General features: G+C 35.9%; 1 protein-coding gene across 1 annotated transcript in view; it reads right to left on the bottom strand.

The window, feature by feature from the left end:
• LOC138819707 (sorting nexin-2) overlaps positions 1–21,327 on the bottom strand; it is a 42,927-nt gene that overhangs the window by 9,982 nt on the left and 11,618 nt on the right. Inside the window, exons 2-11 of the mRNA XM_070011229.1 lie at positions 20,683–20,800; positions 19,863–20,026; positions 18,070–18,136; positions 17,791–17,834; positions 15,913–16,054; positions 12,648–12,726; positions 4,736–4,811; positions 2,779–2,892; positions 2,432–2,525; positions 901–1,106 (exon numbers count right to left, since the gene is read on the bottom strand). Of these exons, the coding sequence (XP_069867330.1) occupies positions 901–1,106; positions 2,432–2,525; positions 2,779–2,892; positions 4,736–4,811; positions 12,648–12,726; positions 15,913–16,054; positions 17,791–17,834; positions 18,070–18,136; positions 19,863–20,026; positions 20,683–20,800 (1,104 nt within the window). The remainder of the gene's footprint in view (positions 1–900; positions 1,107–2,431; positions 2,526–2,778; positions 2,893–4,735; positions 4,812–12,647; positions 12,727–15,912; positions 16,055–17,790; positions 17,835–18,069; positions 18,137–19,862; positions 20,027–20,682; positions 20,801–21,327) is intronic.

Here is a 21,327-nt window from a genome sequence, read left to right as displayed (position 1 = left end):
ACACACACACACACACCACAGAGTACATAATGGAACACTACGTTGCATTTAAAAAATTCAGTAACTTTAAATAACTAGAAAGAAAATGTAATTACCAGGAGCACAACATTATTAAAAAGAAAAAAACAAAAGCAAAATTAATCATTTTATCAACTCTAAGAAAGCATCCTTAAATACCATCTTCAAGTAGTAACTGTTAGCATTAGTTTAAAAGCCCCCCCCCCCAAATCAATAAGCATAAGGAAGCAAGGAACAGTATCTAAAATTAACTTTCTAGATATTTAAATTGCCTCCCGGTGAAAACTAACGTTTAGAACAGTAACTCAGCTACCAAAACATCATGATATTCTGAAAGATGTGATGGACTTATTTAATCCATTCAGTTCTGCTTAAGAGTCTGAACCCAGAAATACCTGTAGAATACTAAAATTTCAACTGAGTTACTTCCCCAACAATTCAGAAACTTGATTACTAATATTTAAACATCATTAGCCACTACAATCTATGACCTAACCCAGTGACTACACACTTGGGTATACAGAAAGAACCCTCCATGAAACATGTCACAATATTAGCTCTATTAATGATTAAAAAGTCCAGTAGGTAGTACCAGTTACTACCAGGATGCACAAACATACAAACAAAGCGTACATATGGATTTTAAGTAAATATGTAATTTTCTTCATCTTGTAAGGTGCTTCTTAGACCTCTTAAAAATATTAATTCTGTTTACTGTACAAGTCAGAAGGCAAGAAAGTACTAAGTTGGGTACGCAAATCGAAGACTAAATTTACATGTACTAGTATAAGTACTAAATTAAGTACTAAAGTACTTAATTATGTGTCTAATAGTAAACCATATTCTTTTTAGAACAAAGAGAAAAGACTGCAAACGGCTTACTTTTACAGCAGCAATAAGACGAATGTAGTCACTAAGCAGTTCTGAAAACATGTAAAAGTCCGCAAAAGCTTGTTCTTGATGTAACTGGTCTATCTTCTCCTCAAGCTCTGCAAGCTGAGACAAAGCTCTAGATAAAGCAGTATGGTCCTCAGAATTACCTAACATGGCGGCACTTTTAGCAAAGGCAGCAGTGTTGGCTGAAAGTTCTGAAATGAAAAAGCATGAACTATTTCTCTTGTAAAGATTTAAACGATTGTAGTAACTGGTCTCCACTCTCTAAACTTGGTTAATAATATTTTAAATTAGTGAACATGCAACAATTAGGCATGCAAATGCTTTGCACAAAATGCTACGTGCTCAGGGATCACAGAAGAATCTTTGCTGGGCTGGGGAGGCAGCTCATTACAGAGCACATGCCTATCGCCGACAAGGCCCTGGGCTTGAGCCTCAGTACAGCTTCCACTGCTCCCAGTCACTGCTTATATTATCAACTGATAAGCTATATTTGTGAGATAATTTTAATAATGTTTCTTCCTCCCACTCAAAACACTCATTCTTTCTTTATTCATTCCTAAAAGACAAGAAATGTATTTCAAGTAAAACAAGCATTAAGTTCATGATGGTTTGTATCACATTCATTGGCATTGAACAGGTCACTGAAAATGTTGGGAATTTTTAGTGGGAATATTATTTGGCTAATAGAAAAAAGGTATAACTGTACATAAATTCATGTCAATCCAAGGTCTTTCATTGGTGTAATGGTTTACAAAAAATATTAGAATCTTTTGTTACCAAGTTTACAAAAAATAGTTTTTTTTTTCATATGACTACTTAAGGTATTTCAGATAATGCAAAGTGGGTGTTACTGGCTGGACTTTGCCAGTGACAATTAGGTTCCTGAGAAATTGCTCTGCTGCTCTATATATTCTAAAGTTCTCTAAAAGAACCACAGAAGTCATTCCGTAAGAGGTATATAATACAAATGGCAAACCTGTGACAAATTACAAATAATATAATAAACAAAATGACATGTTAGTAGGTTTCTATCAATTTTCTTAAATGAATTACAGGTAATGTCAGGTAATAAAATTCTTAAATAACTTGAAAAATTGTATTAAGAGCCTTGGATTCTTTAAGAACAAACCAAAAAGACAAACTTCATTGTGAGGGGGGAAAATTTAAAACTCAAATTTTCTATGAATTGTTAAAAGAAAAAAAAAAAGCCACCTAACTAGCCACACAAAAAACATTGTGGTCTGAAAATTAGTAAAATACTTTTAATAGGTTTCCCAGAAACAAAGTACAAAGCAAACACAAAAGATCAATTACCAATTTTTGAATCTCAAGTCACTGTATATACCTAAGAAGATATCTTCATTCATTAAATTATAAATACATTAAATAAATAAATGAGTAACAATCTTAATCCAAAATTCAAATTTATATCTCTTACAGTAACTTCAGGGTAAAGATTTAAATAAAGTATTTTAATTAGCGTTATGGTGCTAAACACAAAAGTAATAAAACAAACCTTTTCTATGACAGACCAAGGCTTCAACACTAACATGAAGTTTCCGAAGTTGCTGGTCAAGATTCTCAAACTGCTGCTGCTTTTCTTCAAACCACTAAGAAAAAAATGAAAAATGGAGCTAATTTAGGAAGAACAAACCACTGTAAATCAGGTTACCAATAGCAAGCCACATTCTTTGTTTTAAAGCAACAAATTAACCATGTATAACCATGGTGGCCAACTGATGTGGCCGAGACCTACATTCAATAAACAAATTAATATCCTATTTTCTACTTGTGCAACCTTAAAATGCAATTGTTGGGCTCATTAATTCATCTCATTATTCAAGTCGAAAAATCAGCTCTTACAGCATCCGATTCATTCATCTTGATTGTCATTTTGTTGACAGCGTCGGCAGCCTTGTTCACCATCCTCAATATTCCTGCTCCACTCAGAGCCTGGGTATTAACTGCTCTAGGCAGCTGGAATTGAATGACAAATAAGGGCAAACAAACCGGTTAAAAGCCTAGAGGTTTAACTGGGCACAAAAGAGACCTCTCTTCCCCAAATAAAAAAAAAAAAAAAAGAGAGAACAGAAAAGAAAAGAAAAAAAGAGTTTGTATTTTCTTTACTCTCATACATTTCAATAGTGAGATCTAATTTCTCAAATATACTACTTGTACATTCTCAAAGGAAAACTTAAAAAATAGACTTTCCATTTGCTTTCCTTCTGCACGTTTACATTTAGATAGAACAAACACTGTTTGTCAAAACACATTAAGAAATTGCCAAGTACACTAACACTGGCAACCTGTTTGCTAGCAGACATAAACCGATTACAAAGGAGAGACCATTTTGAGAAAATCTCCTATGCTAGCAGTTATTTAGGATTTTGTAGTGTGTGTGTGTGTGTGTGTGTGTGTGTGTGTGTGTGTGTGTGTGTGTGTGTGTGTGTGTGTGTGTGTGTGTGTGTGTGTGTGTGTGTGTGTGTGTGTGTATATATATATATATTTTTTTTTTTTTACAAATTCTGAGTCTCAATTAAATTAAAAAAATATCTTAAGGTCTGGGAAGATGGCTCAGTGGTATAGAGTGCTTGCCTTGCAAGCATGAGGCCCTGGGTTTGATTCCTCAGCACCACAAAAGCAGAAAAAGCCAAAGTATGCTGTGGCTCCAGTGGTAGAATGCTAGCCTTGAGCTGAAGAGCTGAGAGACAGCGTCCAGGCCCACAGTTCAAGCCCCATGACCAACAAAAAAAGAAAATCTCAAACAGTAACAATTATAATATTCAACTGTTTTAAGGAATTCCAAAGCCAGACATTGGTGACTCACAGCTGTAATTCTAACAATACAGGAGGCTGAATTTGAGGACCACAATTCAAAGCCAGCTTAGGTATGAAACTATTATCTCCAATTAACTAGAAAAAAGCTGGAAGAGTAACTGTGGCTCAAGTGGTAGAGTGCCAGTCTTAAACAAAAATGCTACAAGGGGGGGGCCTATCTTCAAACCCTAGAACCTACACTCCCCCCACACGCACGTACGCACATGCACGCACGCACGCACACACACACACACACACACACACACACACACACACACACGAATACACACCTTTAAAGAACCCCAAATGTACCAAAAATTCCAAATACAAAGAACAATCTGGCTATAATTTATAATTTTATAAAATACATTAATATATTTGTAATTTAGTATTTATTTATTGCTGGTTCTGGAGCTTGAACTCAGGGCCTGGGCATTGTCCTAAAGCCTCTCTGTGCTCAAGGCTAGTGCTCTACCACATAAGCCACAGCGCTACTTCCAGCTTTTTCTGTTTTATGTGGCACTGAGGAATCAAACCCAGGGCTTCATGCATGCTAGGCAAGCACTCTACCACTAAGCCACATTCCCAGTCTAGTATACATTTTAAAGTCATATTACTTATATATTGAAGCCTTCAAAAAGAACTCAAAAGACACAAAAACACATTATTTTAGCTTTTTCTAAAGTTTCAACATAATGCCTAAACAACTTAAGTAAACATTCAAAGTTATACTATTAACAAAGCAGTCTCTCAGATCTGCATTTAAATCTTGAAGATAAAGACTGATTGTCCTAAATATGTCACAATGAAGATATTTTGCTAGTAATTTAGTCACATAATTAAAATACTAAGCAAAAAAATTACATATTCACACAAGCATTGCTTTAATCAATCTACTAACTCATTCTTGGTTACCTATTTTAATGCAAATGTAAATGAGACAAGTTATATAAATTTATTTTAAAATTATAAAATTTATATAAAATGCTTAAAGTAGAAATACCTCTGAACTTTCCAAGAACTGTCTTAAGTCAGGGTCCTGAAGTAAAGTTGGATGTTTTACTGTTCTTTGAAGATACCTACATTTAAGAGTAAAATTGCTCCTTTATTAACTGTATTTTAAATTGATTTTAACAAAAGAGTAAAAATAACAGAAATTAAAATTACATGAAAAGGTGTTCAATGTCTGCCTATTTATATGCTCTCACTTAATTTAGAATCTTATAGCAATTTAATATTTATAATCATCTTTTGAAAATAAGCCATTTTTCTTAAAAGATTACATGAAGAGAGACCAGGCACTGGTAGTTCACATCTGTACCTAGCTACTCAGGAGGCTGAGACATGAGGACTGTGGGTCCAAGCCGGACAGAAGTTCCTGTGACTCTCACCTTCAATTAACCAGTAAATAACCAGAAGGGGAGCTGTGTGAATAAAATAGAGAGCATGAGCCTTGAGTTAAGAAGGCAAGTGCGAGCTAAAGGTCCTGAGTTCAAGCCCCGGTACCAGCACATACAAAAATTATATGATGAGAAATGGCTGAGGGGGTATGGGAGAGGATAAAAATGGGGAGAAACAAATTTCTTTCTAAAGTTTTAGGGTTGTCAGATGATACATGACTGAGTTTAATGATGTTATTTTTGGGTGAAATTAGGATGTTCTTAGTTATAATTTAAATTGTAGAGACCTAAGATACATGTTTTTATGTATCGTCTGTTATGTATCACCTAGCAGGGAAACTACTCACCGATGTTTCCGCTTGTCTGATTTAAATGATCACAATGAGCTTTGGTTTTTGACTGATGATGAGTCAATTGTTCAGGTTTTTTCTTTACTAGAAATTTTTTTTCCCCTAGTATTGGGGTTTGAACTCAGGATTTTGTCCTTATTCAGCTTGCTTTCAGGGTTGGTGCTCTACTACTTGAGGCATGTCTCTAATGTGTGTGTTTTTCTTCCCCTAGTAATTTTTGGAGATAGAATCTCAAGTATTGTTCTGCCAAGATGACTTCAAACCTACACACTTTGGATATTAAGACACCTGAGTAGCCAGGATCACAGGTGTTAGCTACAGTGTTTGGTTTCTATTTTTTAAGTAAGATAATAAATATTCCTAAAACTTATAAAATCTCAAGAGAAAAAAACCCACGAAAACCTCAGTAATCAAATTCCATACAACGGTCCCAGTGACTATGATGTTTAAAAGGTAATTTGTTTTATACATTTAGATAGACATATGCCATAGTATAAACTCCATTTTCAGTTAATAGTTCACATTAGAAGCCACTGTAATAAAAACAGAACATTCAGTAGTTATGTGTAATATACTACATAATGCAGTTAAAATTCTCCCTTTATTATAGAGCTAAAGCAGATGTTGTGAAAACAATCTTGTAAGTATAAGAAATGTCAGTATTTTCCCACTGGAATTTAACTTATAATCTTAACTGTGAAAGTCTCCCAACACTATTAGGTAAGCTATTTAGTTGTTTACACTTCATACTACATGTGTCTTAAGTGGTTAACATAGAGCTAGCAAACACTGGTAAAATGAGCAAATGGGAAGAATGATAAAGCATCTAGCACTCAATCTAAGAAACATTCCATTATTTCAAACAAATGGAAAAACCTAATACTACTTATATTCTAAAACCATTTTCTAAAGTGAAATAGGAAGATTTCTGGTCTCAAGCAATAGGTAAAAGACTGATTCTATGATCAAGAAAGTTTTAAATAAACTTACATATTTCTCTTGAAAAATAATATTTAATGGCATTATATTAATGCCTGAAAAATCCTTCAAGAAATAAACTTGGTTTAATTTTGATAAACATTGTATTGACAAAAATCAGTTGTTCCACTTTTTCATTTTGTCACATACTTTGCTTTACGAGGAAATCAATTGTGGAAAATAAGAAAGCAAAACTTTCCTTCTTGTTAAAGGCTACAAGGAAGAATTAACTAAAAAGAAAAGGAAATAAAGATATGAAAAAGGCCCCGCGTCTGTCATCCTAGCTACCCCACAGGCTGAGATCTGAGGATCACAGTCAAAGCCAGCCCTGGCAGGGAAGTCTGAGACTCTTATATCTCCAATAATCATCAGAAAACCAGAAGTGGTGCTATGACTCAAAGTGGTAGAGTGCTAGCCTTGAGTGTAAAAACTCAGGGACAGCCCTCAGGCCCTGAGTTCAAGTCCCATGACCAACAGAAAAAAAAAAGTATGACAAACAGAGCCATCAGAGGACAGAATGGGAGGCACAGGGAATGGATAAAAATGACAGACACAACAAAGGCAGTGAGTATGTAATTGCTCTTTAGATCTTTTCAAGGAAAGGTTACTAACAAATTGACACTATTTTGTAGGGTTTCCAAGTTCCTTTGTACTACTAAAAACAATACAAAATAAAGAGGTTATAGACAATACCTGAGACCAACAAATTTAAAAATAGTTCTCTCTTTACATTTCTAGAGCTGTGTCATACCATTCTTTAGGCCCTCTGCTGGAAAAATAGAATCAAGTCTTAATCTAGGCATGCATTTTAATTGTCTCCTTTAGTATTACAGATGTAGGACAGTGATGTATCACATCTCTGTGAATGTAAAACATCTTGTACTGACTTTATGATATGTAGTACTGAGCTGTTATTAATGAGGTTACTCAAGAATGATTTCTTTCCAGATGATGACTGAGAAGCTAATACAAAAATAATTCCAGGTACCAAAACAATAATAGAATTGTGCTTTTTTCTGAGGTTTTTGTTTTTGTTTTTCTTTTTATTAATGGGGTATCTTGAACGTCTTTAATTTTGTTCAGATGATTGCAGAACTTGGAATAGCTGGTGCTACTATTGATACAGAACATCTTATTTTACTGGTCTTTTAATATGAATACACACACATGCATAATTTTAGTTTTTAGAGATTGTCCTATCAACTTTGGAAATAGTCGACTAGTTTACCATGACCACCGACTTGACAATGCACAGAAATTAAAAGTCAAGTTGGTTTACAAACATCAATCTCAATTTTTTGTCCATCTGTATAGGGTAGGGCACTGGATTATACGTGAGGTCACATCTATGTGGGTTTGATTATAGAAATTCATGAAAAAAAAATCTGTCACACTAAACTTAAATGCAAACGCTAACAATGAGAGAACAAAAAGGCAAGATGATCCTGGGTCTTGAATGGTATTTATCTGTTCATTCAACAAATATTTACTGAACACTTATCACATGTCAGACAGAAATTCTGAGTTTCTATAATACAACAGTGTATAAGAGCCACTAATACTAATTTCCTAGTGAAGCTTATAGTTTGATACAGGAAGACAGGTAATAAAGTATAAGCAACTATAATACACATGACACAGAAGAGGATAGAAAATAGGATACCTAGCAGCAAGTATGTAAAACGTGGCTGTTGACAAGTTAAATAGGTTAGGCCAGGTGTCATATACCTGTAATTCTGACAAAGGCAAAAGAACTAGAAGACCCTGTTTCAAAACAAAAATGCAAGAACAAAAACACAACCCTGAGTGGACAAAACAAATAACTAGGTCAGAATGCCAAAAATCAAATTGTTTTCACTGGAAGACAATATCTGAACATTTAAACTTCAAAGAGGAACTGGAGTTAGCCATGCAGACCTAGGGAAGAAAGCATTCTGGGTAGAAGGTACAAAAATAATACCTGGGTACTAAAAGGTCAGTGTGGCTCAGAGCACAGAGAGTGATCTGAGTGGACAGGAGATCCACTCTGCCACTGTAAGTACTTTGGCTTTATGAGTAAAATCAGGCATTAATGCAACCTGATCTATATATTAAAACAATTATTCTAGCTGCTATATTAAAAATAAGAACTACCAAAGATGGAAACAGGGAGACCAATCTGGATACTGCTGTACTTAATTAGGACTGTCATCAAAAGATCGATGAAAGGGGCTGGGAAGGTGGCTCAGTGGTAGAGCGTTTGCCTTGCATGCCTGAGGCCCTGGGTTCGATTCCTCAGCACCACATAAGCAAAAAGAAAAAAGCCAGAAGTGGCACTGTGGCTCAAGTGGTAGAGCGCTAGCCTTGAGCTGAAGAGCTGAGGGACAGCGCCCAGGCCCAGAGTTCAGGCCCCATGACTGGACCAAAAAAAAAAAAAAAATCGATGAAAGAAAAATGGTTGCATTCTAGATATCAAAAGTAAATGGAAGTTATTTCCTGATGAATTAGGTAATCCTAAAAAGTTCACTACCTCCAAATTCTTTGCTATAAAAAAGTAGATTAATTAATCTTTATTAACTGCTTATACCTTGGATTTTTAGGCTCATTAAATGAACTCAATATTAAATAATTCACTTATAGTTCAGAGATGGGGAAGAACACATATAAGTAACTTGCCTGAGGTTACACAGAAATACAGTGTAGTGCAGCCTTCAACTGAAAAGCAATTCTAAATCTTGTATACTAATATCATGCTCCTCTAAATGTCTCAGTTGGTATCTATTGAAGTGCATTCTTACATATATTTAATTTCAATAAAAAAAACTGAGAAGTGATTAACCCTAATGCTGAAATGAACTCACTATGATCTTACGAGGTGTGAAGTATCCTCAAGAAAACCAAGTGAGCTGTATCTTTATATACACCTCTGTCTGCCTCTCTCTCCTGTGAAGCAGTCTTCCTATGCAGCCCAGGCTGTCATAGAATTCCTTATCCTCGTGCTTCAGTCTTGCGTGCTGGGATTATGGGAGTGACTTTGCACTCCCAGCTTACTTTACTGTGTACCAAGATGAGATACTTCATCAGTCTTTTCTTGCTTATTATTTTATCTTATTATTATTATTATTTTTGTAGGTCACGGGGCTTGAACTCTAGGCCTGGGCGCTGTCCCTGTGCTCTTCAGCTCAAGGCAAGCGCTCTACCACTTGAGCCACAGTGCCACTTCCAGTTTTCGAGTGGTTTATTGGAGATAAGAGTCTCATGGAGGGGCTGGGAAGGTGGCTCAGTGGTAGAGCGCTTGCCTTGCATGCCTGAGGCCCTGGGTTCGATTCCTCAGCACCACATAAGCAAAAAGAAAAAAAAAAGCCGGAAGTGGTACTGTGGCTCTAGTGGTAGAGCGCTAGCCTTGAGCTGAAGAGCTGAGGGACAGCGCCCAGGCCCAGAGTTCAGGCCCCACGACCGGACCCAAAAAAAAAAAAAAAAAAAAAAAAAAAGTCTCATGGACTTTCCTGCCCGGGCTGGCTTTGAACTGTGATCCTCAGATCTCAGGCTCCCGAGTAGGTAGGATTACAGGTGTGAGCCACCAGCAACCGGCTTTGCTTATTATTTTAATACCAGAAGTTTAGACTTTCATTAAAAAGTCATTAGTGTTCCCTAAGTTGAACAAATATATAAATGAAAGTTATAAAGTAATATAAAAAGAAATATTTCCCTCATCACTAGATCTAACTAGGCTGAGTGTTCCATAGATATGCTTGAGTCTAATGTTTAAATCTTAAGAAACGCAACGTGGAAACTACTTAGAAAAACAAGAGATGTAAAAGGATTTTTAAAAATGCAACTTTAAAACTAAACGCAGATGTTCTCTAGGACCCAATCATACCACTCCTTGGCATCTATCCTGAGCATCATAAGCCAGTCTACAAGAACAACACTTGCATATCCGTGTTCATTGCTGCACTATTCACAATAGACAAGATATGGAAACAACCCAGATGCCCCCCCCAAGATGAGTGGATCCAAAAAATGTGGTCCCTGTATACAATGGAATTTTATAGCCAGAATAGAATAATGTCATTTGCAGGGAAATGGATAGAACTATAACAAATCATGTTAACTGAGGTAAGCCAAGCTCAGAGACAGCAGACATGTGTTCTTCCTGATATGTAGAAGTTAGATCCAAAACACACTGGGATATTACAAATTACACAGGATTCTAGATACTCACGTACAGTGAGACCAAAGGAGATAGTCTTAGGAGAGAATCACAAACATGCAATACCCAAAGTCTCTCTTCCTACGTATATAAAATAATATGCATACTGAAACAAACTCCAAAGATATGGAAATAAAAGACTTTTTTTTCTTATTTTTTCTGATGACTCTGTACTCTTTACCTTATATATGGTGTATTCACGTGCACATCTGTGGGAGGGTGAGGGGGGACATAGAATTTGAGGAAAAAGGGTAAAAAAGTGCAGCAGTGGAGCGCACTGGACATCGATGAAAGTGAATTGTGCAACTTGTGGGTGGAGATGGGAGGGAGGGAATGGGAGAGAACGAGGGAACAGATGACATTACGAAAGGAAATGTACTTATTACCTGATGTATGTAAATGTAACCTCGCTGTATATCACCTCTAAAATAACAATGAATTAAAAAAATGCAGTTTTAACATCTTGTAGACATTAAAACACAAATGTGCACAGGAACCAAGTTGGAATTGGAAAAAAAAAAAAGATTGGAATAAAAACTAAAGAATTATTCCAGTTCCTTTGTTCTACAACTTTCTGCTTGTATTTTAGTCATTTTTTCCTAATGGAAAATCAATTTTGTTATCGTATTATATACTGCTTCTCTTTTTTAACTGTTAATTTCACTAAAGCAGCATTTAACAAGTATAACAAGTAACATTTACCAGTAAACTGGCTTTACACAAACACTAAGTTTCAAAATTCCCTTAATACTCTCAATGTTTAATATACCACCAAGATATAGCATGTACTATCCAATGTAGTCAAGTTAAAAAGAGAACAAAGACTCAAATTTTATTTCTTTGGTAAAATAAATCTTCATTAAGTCCCTTATCAAGCATGCCATCTGAAATATTTCAAATTTACTCATAGAAAAAAATAAGACTTGAAAGGTTTTTCAAAGGGTCATGGTTACACTTTCAAGAGGAATTAAGTAAAATCAAGAGAGAACATTATATACCTTTATTCTTTTTTTTTTTTGGGTCCGGTCGTGGGGCCTGAACTCTGGGCCTGGGCGCTGTCCCTCAGCTCTTCAGCTCAAGGCTAGCGCTCTACCACTTGAGCCAGAGCACCACTTCCGGCTTTTTTCTTTTTTTGCTTATGTGGTGCTGAGGAATCAAACCCAGGGCCTCGAGCATGCAAGGCAAGTGCTCTACCACTGAGCCACCCTCCCAGCCCTATACCTTTATTCTTAAAAATATTCTGTATATAACTTTTCTCACAAGATAATCAATTCTAATGGCTAAACTTTTCTTAATTTAAATCCTTTTCCTGGGTAATTTCCGATTCTCAGACATAATTCCACCTTTTAGTCAAAATACAAAAATTTTAAACTATATGGTCCACCACACCTGACTTCTAATATTTTTATCAATTCTTTTCTGTAATCGCAACCTTCATGTTTTCTTCCTACACATATAACTTCTTAGTGCTCTTAAAGACTATGTTTATGATATAATAATATCCTCAATTAAATCATTCTTTTTTCTCCTAATAGCATAATGCAAAACTTGACATTACTTTGTTAAGACTATTTTTTTTTTTTTTGGTCCGGTTTGTGGGGCCTGAACTCTGGGCCTGGGCACTGTCCCTCAGCTCTTCAGCTCAAGGCTAGCACTCTACCACTTGAGCCACAGCGCCACTTCCGGCTTTTTTTCCCCCCTGCTTATGTGGTGTTGAGGAATCGAACCCAGGGCCTCATGTATGCAAGGCAAGCGCTCTACCACTGAGCCAAACTTCCCAGCCCTGTTAAGACTATTAATGAGGATTAATAAAAACAATTCAAATACAGTACTGTGTTGCCAAAAAAAGCAATTTTTAAATTAAGTTTTTGAAGCAAGTGGTTTAAGTGATTTTTTGAAAAAATTAAAGAATAAAACATAGTTGTTACATAATGAGTTAGATTTATATTTCTGAAATAAAGCATACACACAATAAAGTATTGAATGTAGAATTACCTTTCAAGGGCTGCTCTCCGTTTTTCTACAAACTCAGTGGATGATGAATCTTCTTTACCTACTTTGACCTTGGTCATACCTTTGAAGAAGTTGAAAGAGATTCATGATTATAATGATTAAAATGATTAAATAATTATAATCATTTCTCCAGGGTTTAAAATACATACTTCAAACTTGAACTTGTTAAAAAAAATCTCCTAAGTTTTTAACTGTTACTTAAAGGACAAACCATTTTGAGGGGTCACATTTCATCCTCTTCTTTGTAAATAAATCCCTACAGTATGACATAAAGCAGAATTTGAGTTTTGCGGAGTTTTTGACCCATATTGTTACTGATATAAAAGCTCACACCAGTCTCTTTATCTACATCTTTTATATTTCTGGCAAGTGAAACGTATTTACATTTCAGAACTATCCCCTCCTGAAAGTGTCACAGGCAGGCCTCACGCTTTAGTGTCTCACCACCGGCCTCATCCCTGGCTGCAATGTTCTTACATCCAGTGCTTATAACAGAACTTCCGAATAAGCAATCTGAAGCTCAATTCACATTTTCATTTTTTATAAGCAATAATTAAAGTTCTTTACTTTCAAGATGACAAAAAAAAGATAAAAATATACTTGATGAATCTGCTGAATGCTTTCCCTGCTACAAGAGCACGTTTTGATGACCACAGCTGGGCCGCTGAGGTTCTGTTTTACTCATTTGTTTTGTGGATGAGGCTTGTTTTGTTTTTGACCTAGCGTCTTGTTGTGTTGATCAGGCTGGCCTTGCATGACAAGGCTCAAGTGATCCTCCTAAGGAGGCTCAACTCTGAATATATTAAGAGCCATTAAATGAAAGGGAAAATGACATGTTTCTGATATCTCAAAAAGAGCCTTAAAAAAAATTGCTGGATGCTGTGTTGGCTCATAGCTGTCATCCTAGTGAATCAGGAGGCTGAGATCTGAGGCTCCTGATTCACAGCCAATTTGGGCAGGAAAGTTATAAGCCTTATCTTCAATTAACCACCCAAAAACTACAACTGGAGCTGTACCTCAAAGTGGTAGAATGCTATAGCCTTCAGCACAAAAGCTCAGGGACAAAACCCAGACCCTGAGTTCAAGCCCCATGACTGACAAATTTTTAAAGCATGGATTAAGGCTGGGCTGACATCCAGTGACTGAAAACCTAGCTACTCAAGAAGCTGAGATCTCAGGATCTTGGTTTGAAGCCAGATTGGCCAGGAAGTCCCTGAGATTCGTATCTCCAGTTAGTTGCCAAAAAGCTAAAAGGGAAGCTATGGCTCAAATGGTAGGGTGCTAGAGTGCTGGTCTTGAGAAAAAAAGCTCAGGGATATTGACCAGGCCCTGAGTTCAAGTCCTAGGATCAGCACAATAAATAAATAGGTAAATAAATATGTAGGACCAGGCATGGTGGTAACCTGTCTGTAATCCCAGATATTCAGAGGTCAAAAGAATCAGAATTTGAACCCAATACATGCAAAAAGTCAGCAGGGTGGTCATGATCTCAGTTATTCAGGAGTTAGAAGGACAGAGGTCTGAAGCTAGTCCTGGCAAAAATGCAACATCTTCTCTGAAGAATAACTAAAGAAAAAAGTTGTAGAACAATTAACAGATGACCTACTTGTAGTTTAACAAAATATAACATTTTGAGAAAGAAAATTGATGACTATACTTAATTTCCTGCTTCAAGCTCCTAGTGCTGCGATAACAGGGGTACACTACAATGCCTGGATAGCAGTTCTTAAACCGTGGTTCAGAGTATTCAGAGCATCTGGCGTTTTTAGGTATCCTTTCATGGGAGCTACAAGATCTCTTTTTCATAACAACATTAAGCTACTATGTTTTTTCTTAATCTCTGGGAGTTTATAAAAATTATGTGATATGCTATGTTACAACAAATTGAGACCAATTTTGTTTGTCTGAGACAGGATCTCACTGTAGCTTAGGCTGAACTGAAACTCAATATACAGCCTAAGTGATCTCAAACCAACATCCTTCTTCCTCTAATTCTTGACTGCTGCAATTAAAGATGTATAATCACACTCAACAGTTAACTTCTATTAAGCCAGAAATTAGAGATGTATAAAATAAACAAAAACAGAAAAACCAGTCTTAGGAAATGTTTTATCTTACAAAAATTATTTTCACCAGGACTTTATTTAATACAAGTTTATTAATAAATGAATGAAAACTTAAAAGCCCACAAAAGCAAAAGCTCTTTTAGAGTCTTCAATAAAATTAAGAACATAAGGTCAGCAAGAGAACATTTGCCTAGCATGCTTAAGGCCTTGAGTTTGGGCTCCCAGCACACCACATACACATACATGTGCATGTAGCACACACGCACAATTTGATTAGATTTATAAATTAAAAAACCCAGAAATATAAAAAATTAATTTAAATATGCCAGGTTTCAAAAAAATAAACGATACCAATAAAAATGCTTTTCAGCATTTTAGCATTTAAAGTTTTAAGTATTTTTCAAGATAATCACAATGAAAAGCGAAACAAGATTAGGAAAAATACTACTGAATTTTAAGAGACAACAGGTGTTTTCAGTTGTCTTGGCAGTTAGATTAAGAAGAGTCCTTTTCTTTTGTAATTTTTTTTCCCCCAAGTACTAAAGCTTGAACTCCAAGCTTTCCTCCCTTGGTTACCTTTTTTGTTCATATTTGGCACTCCAATACTTGAGCCAAAGCTCTACTTCTGGCTTTCTGATAGCTAATTGGAGGTAAGAGTCTCAAAAATTCATCTGCTTGGGATGGCTTCAAACCATGATCCCCAGATCTTAGCTTCCTGAGTAGCTAAGATTAGAGGCATGAGCCACTAACTCAGATTGCATTTTTTTTAACTAAGCCTTTATTATTATTTAGAACTGTAGGAATTTATCTGTTGTTTTGTGATTTTTGTAAGTCTTACTATCTATAACCCTGACTGGCCTAGAATTTTCAGAAACATTGAGGTATGAAATAAATTGAGAGGACTTGAAATAGTTTGTATATGCACAAAGCTGTCAAACATTATCCTAGGAAGGATTCAGTAAAACGGTGTTCTAATGATCCTAAAAATTACAGTTTACAACATTCAATACCCAGAGTCTGATGTATTAGAAAATAAAACTGAATGCATAATTATCATACAGAGAATGTTTATATTCTCCATCTCTAGGCATTATGAAAGAGTGAATTATGGAATCCACAAACTTTTGCAGTTAAAATTAAACTAGTAACAATAACAAAAATTATTTTTAACTTATGCTTACCTACTATACTCTTTTCTGGAGCTGGTGGCACAATGTAACCGACATGCAAATACTTGCTTGCTAATTTGCTATGCAAACCAAGAAAGTCACTGAATCTTCTTTTAACTGAAAATTCACTCTTACTGAACATGGAAAGGGAAGTCTACAAGTGAAGAATAAGCATTCAGATTTTCAATAGTAAGCAATTATCTAGAAGGTAATGCTCTCCCTAACTGTCAACACACCCATACATACACACAATGCTCTTCTTTGCAAAAGAATACAGAGGATATATATATAGGCATACAGATTTCAAAATTTGAAAATCCCTAATTCATTGGTTTTTCCTTTTTTTAAAAAAAAAAAGAACTTTAAGAGAACAGAAAATATTATTTTATTCTATCCTTGACCTACCTCACCCAAAACTACAATAATGATTTATCCACTCAGCCATAATTACACTGATGTCTAAGTTTATGTGTGTTTGTGTGTGCTGCCAGTCCTAGAGCTTGAGCTCAGGGTGTGGGCTCTGTTTCTGAGCTTTTGTGCTCAAGACTAGTTAGTGCTCTAACATTTGAACCACAGCTCCACTTCTAGCTTTTTGGTGGTTAAATGGAAATAAAGAGTCTCACAAACTTTCTTGCTGGGCTGGCTTTGACCTTCAATCCTCAAGATCTCAGCGTCCTGGGGTAGCTAGGACAATTAACGATTCTTGAATCTTTTTATCTTATGGCCCAAAACTCCTTCTAAATTTCAATACAGTATTTTTAAATACTCCAGGACTACTCTAGTTAAATCTCACTGGCACCTCAAACTCACTGTATTTTCTTCCACTTGAGCATGAGTTCCCTAAGACAAAAAGCATTTGTTTATCTTGTTCACTACTATATACCCCGGTGCTTGCATGGAGCCCGCCCACCACAGTAAGGCTGTATTCTACCTCATCATGTCTCTACACAAATTACTCCACCAACTCAAAATTTCTCTAGTTGGCAACTTAAACACCTCTCTTCCTTACTTCTTATAGTCAAATCCTTTTGATTCTACTTTCTACATACCTCAAGAAACCATTTGTTTTGCTCATTTCCAGAGTCATTTCCTTGGTTATAAGCATTACTTCTTTCAAACTAGGGACTGCTATAGTAGATTCTGTTTTAAGATTTGAAGGCCTACAATCCTCTAATAATTGTAATGGCATCCTAGCTGGTACAGTAATCTTGCCCTTTACTTCTTCTACCTTTCAATTTTCATAGTGAGAACAGAGATTATCCTAAACAAAATTCTAATAGTGTCACAACTCTTATATCCCTAGCTTTAATGCTTAGGACTAAATCAAGTATCTCAATGTGGCTGCTCATTATATCACATGGAGGATCGCAGCCAAACAATTCAGTCATGAACCACTTCTTAGAGATTCTAGAAAGCCCAGTGCTTTCTTAAATTTTTATTTTTTACATATTTTACATATTACATACATTTTAATTTTACATATTCCTTTCTCATCTTCGTCTGGCTTAAAAGAACTTCTTCCCTAAGCAGCCTTGCCTACCACTCAAGTCTAGATTAGTTTTCTTCCTACACACTCTCACACAAAACACTCTATCAAATCAACTTTTGGTAAGAACTTCTTGGCAATCTTTATGAGACAGTAACCTTTAGGCTCACTTCCATCTTAAAGACTATATTCTCTACCACATAGTGACAAAAAGGCTCACCTTTGGAGGGGGGGGGGGGGAGATTGGGGGGATGGGGAGCCGGGAGAGGATGGGATGGGAAGGGGAAACAAAGGAGGAGGCTACAATGCTTGATAAGAAATGTACTCGATAGATTATCTTGCCCATGTAATTGTAACCCCTCTGTACAGTATTTTCACAATAATAAAAAAAAAAAAAGGCTCACCTTTGTTGTTACTCTGTATGCCATGTAAGCATTCATGCCATCACCTATAAGAAAAGTCAAGCAACAATAGAAAAATCATATACTTGGGTTGGTATTTAACTCATGGTAGAAGGCTTTGCCTAGCATGTACCAAGTTCCTAGCACAATAAAAATAAATAAAACAGCATGTTTAAAAATAAAGTGTTATTTTAACACTGTAATTATGTCCTTAGTCAGAAAAAAAGAACAAGATCTAGCAAACGAGTAAAAAAATTTAAAATATAATAAATAATAACTCACCAACTTTTTCTGGATCTGACACACCAATTTCTATATCAAACATGTCTCCATTTGCTTCTTCTTCAATCTAGAGTAGTATATTTAATTTTGGTATTAAAATTTCCAATTTATATTACTGTCACAATTACTACTAGTAATAATTTTTCATCTATGTTTCTACTTGAGTTACTGTCATAGTAACTAATATTAAAAGCCACTTAACATTCCATTTCTGAAAAACAATAAAAGTGTTATCATTTGCCAACTATGTAAACAAAACACAAATAAGGATCATTTGGAGAGAAAAAAAATATATTGGAATTTCTCATATATAGAAAAATGCTTAACTCCTTACTTTTTCCTTTTTATTTTTTGAGGGTCTTTGTACCACAAATGGCCTCAAACTCCTGATCCTTCTTTTTCAGTCTGATTGCTAGGATTATAAGGCATACACTACCGCTGGGGTAACCTGCTTACATACTTTTTAAGCCAATTTTTTTGAAGCATGATATACTTACAGAAAAGTGCATTAATTTGAAGTGTACAGATAAATAAACTTTCACAAAATGGGTCACATCTCAAATAAGAAACAAGTACTATATCCCAGAAGGTGCTCTACTGCTTCGAAGCCCTCTAGACCTCACATACCACTCCTAACAATGTTCCTTGGTTTTAATCTCTTTTTTTTTTCTTTTTTGCCAGTCCTTGGGCTTGAACTCAGGGCCTGGACACTGTCCCTCAGCTGCTTTAGCTCAAGGCTGGAACCCTACCACTTGAGCCATCTCACACCACTTCCACTTTGTTTTTGTGGTACTGGGGATTTGAGTCCAGGGCTTCATGCATGCTAGGTAAGCACTCTACCACTAAGCTATGTTCCCACCCCAAGTTTTACTTCTTTTTAAAGTTTCATCCCATGGAATCATTCATCTCTATTTGGCTTCTGTTAATATTATGATTTTGAGGTTATTCATGTTTTTGTATGTAGTCATTTACTTGATTGTGGCCAATTTAGTGAACTATTCTGTACAAATTATTTCAGGCCTGAACTCTGGCCTGGCTCTGTCCCTCAGCTCTTCAGCTCAAGGCTAGTGCTCTACCACTTGAGCCACAGCACTACTTCCGGCTTTTTTCTTTTTGCTTATGTGGTGCTGAGGAATCGAACCCAGGGCTTCATGCATGCAAGACAAGCGCTTGCTCTACCTCTGAGCCACCTTCCCAGCCCACAAATTATTTTAGATAAATGATTTTTTAACATTTAGCTTTCCTTTTAAAATAGGCCTAAAACATTTTTGTTTCCCAAATGCATCTTATTATAAATTCCTGCTACTTCTGGGAGCCATCGGCTCATGCCTGTAATTCTAGCTACTCGGGAGATCTGAAGCTTGCAATTCAAAGCTAGCCTAGGCAAGAAAGTCCAAAAAAGTCAATAATAATAAATATCAATTACTGCCACTTTCAGAATGATAAGCCAAATAAACTTCAATTCTTCATAAACTAAAAAAAAATGCAAAATTATAATACCATATCATTAACTGATAATAGTGCCTTTCTTTTTAAAAACAAAGGCTAAAGTTAAATGGGAAATTTGGGTGAGTGATACAATACTTGCCTAGTGTGTACAAGGGCCCAAGTTTTATCCCAAGTACTACATCCATCCATCATTCTATCTCCCAACTTTTTTAGTGTAATATTCTTTTCCTAAAATGTCTGAATGGCTTTGATTAGGAACAGCTAACAGGAAAGTGACACTAGATGAGGAACAAAAATAAATGCTACTTACATATAAATCTTAGAATACAAGCATTTTCTCGTACCTCTTCCCGGGATCTATCGAAGATCACAGGAGCAGATAGACTCTTTGATTCAATTCTAGGAGTAATGAGTGCAGTAGGGGTCACAGGGGTGACTGCAGGAGATGCGTCTGAGGAGAGAATGGGTTCCCTTTCTGGGCTGTCCAAAGAAACTTCTTCTGTGGCTTCTAGACACAAATTAAACAAGTTAGATAAGGAAATTTCAAACAACTAATAGTCAATTTGGCAGTTAATGAAATGCGAAAACATTTTTAATAATATCCAGAAATAAACATCAAAACAATGTATTTAAACATTATTATTACAAAAGAATTTCACATATCTTTCAGTTGTTTAACTTTAAAACAACTAGGAACTTTGTCAGTTTGGAAAAAATCATATTAAATCAGCTTAATTATACTACTGGAGATTTTCTATACTAGGAGAGATGTAGCTACTTCTACATTCATTTGTGTTTAAATTTGTTATGTATCTTATACTTATAACTTACCTTTGAAATATTTTATTCAGGCTAGCATTGTGATGATGATGATGATGATGATTTTGTCAGTTGTGGGGCTTGAACCCAGGGCCTGGGAGCTGTCCCTGAGCCTCTTTGTGCTCAAGGCTAGTGCTTTACCACTTGAGCCACAGCACTACTTCTGGTTTTTGAGTAGTTAACTGCTTAAGCTGGCTTCAAACCATGATCCTCCAATCTCAGCCTCCTGAGTAGCTACAATTACAGGTGTGAGCCACCACCATAAAATTTTTGGTTTAAATGGTATCTTCTAACAGAATATTTATTATGATTGGTCACTACCGAAAAATAAAGATAGACAATTACCTGCAAAAAGATCTTCTCTATCATCATCTAGTTCAGCTTCTGCAGGTTTTGGACCATTGGAGTTTGCACTAATGTCTTCTGCAGGAAGACTTGCTGGTTCTGGTGATGATGGACTTGACTATTAAAAAACATACATATTGGATTAGAATGTGTATCTAATACAGTACAGAAATAGAAAATCCACTTAACAAGAAAATAACCATTATTTATATTTCCTCCTTTATGGTTAAGAATAAATCCCAAACACACTTTTATTTTTTTAGAAAAATCACTTAAAATTTTAAGTATCTTCCCTTTAGGGGTATTAACCTGTCCTCTTGAGTTAAAATTAACAAAACCCAACATGAACAGCAGAACTGAAATAAGATCAAGTTCCCTGATTTTTTTTTTTTTTTTTTGGGTCTGGTGGTGGGGCCTGAACTCTGGGCCTGGGTGCTGTCCCTCAGCTCTTCAGCTCAAGGCTAGCACTCTACCACTTGAGTCACAGCGCCACTTCCAGCTTTTTGCTTATGTGGTGCTGAGGAAACGAACCCAGGGCCTCATGCATGCAAGGCAAGCACTCTACCACTGAGCCACCTTCCCAGCCCAAAGTTCCCTGGTTTTTAAAGAATAAATGCTTTTGTTTTTGCCATTATCATGCTTGTT

Source organism: Dipodomys merriami, unplaced genomic scaffold, assembly GCF_024711535.1.
Source record: "Dipodomys merriami isolate MVZ:Mamm:240054 unplaced genomic scaffold, mDipMer1.0.p SCAF_81, whole genome shotgun sequence".
In the NCBI taxonomy this organism is placed as follows: Eukaryota; Metazoa; Chordata; class Mammalia; order Rodentia; family Heteromyidae; genus Dipodomys; species Dipodomys merriami.
The sequence above is the reverse complement of the archived record's forward strand: the minus strand, read 5'-3'. Positions and strand labels throughout refer to the sequence as shown.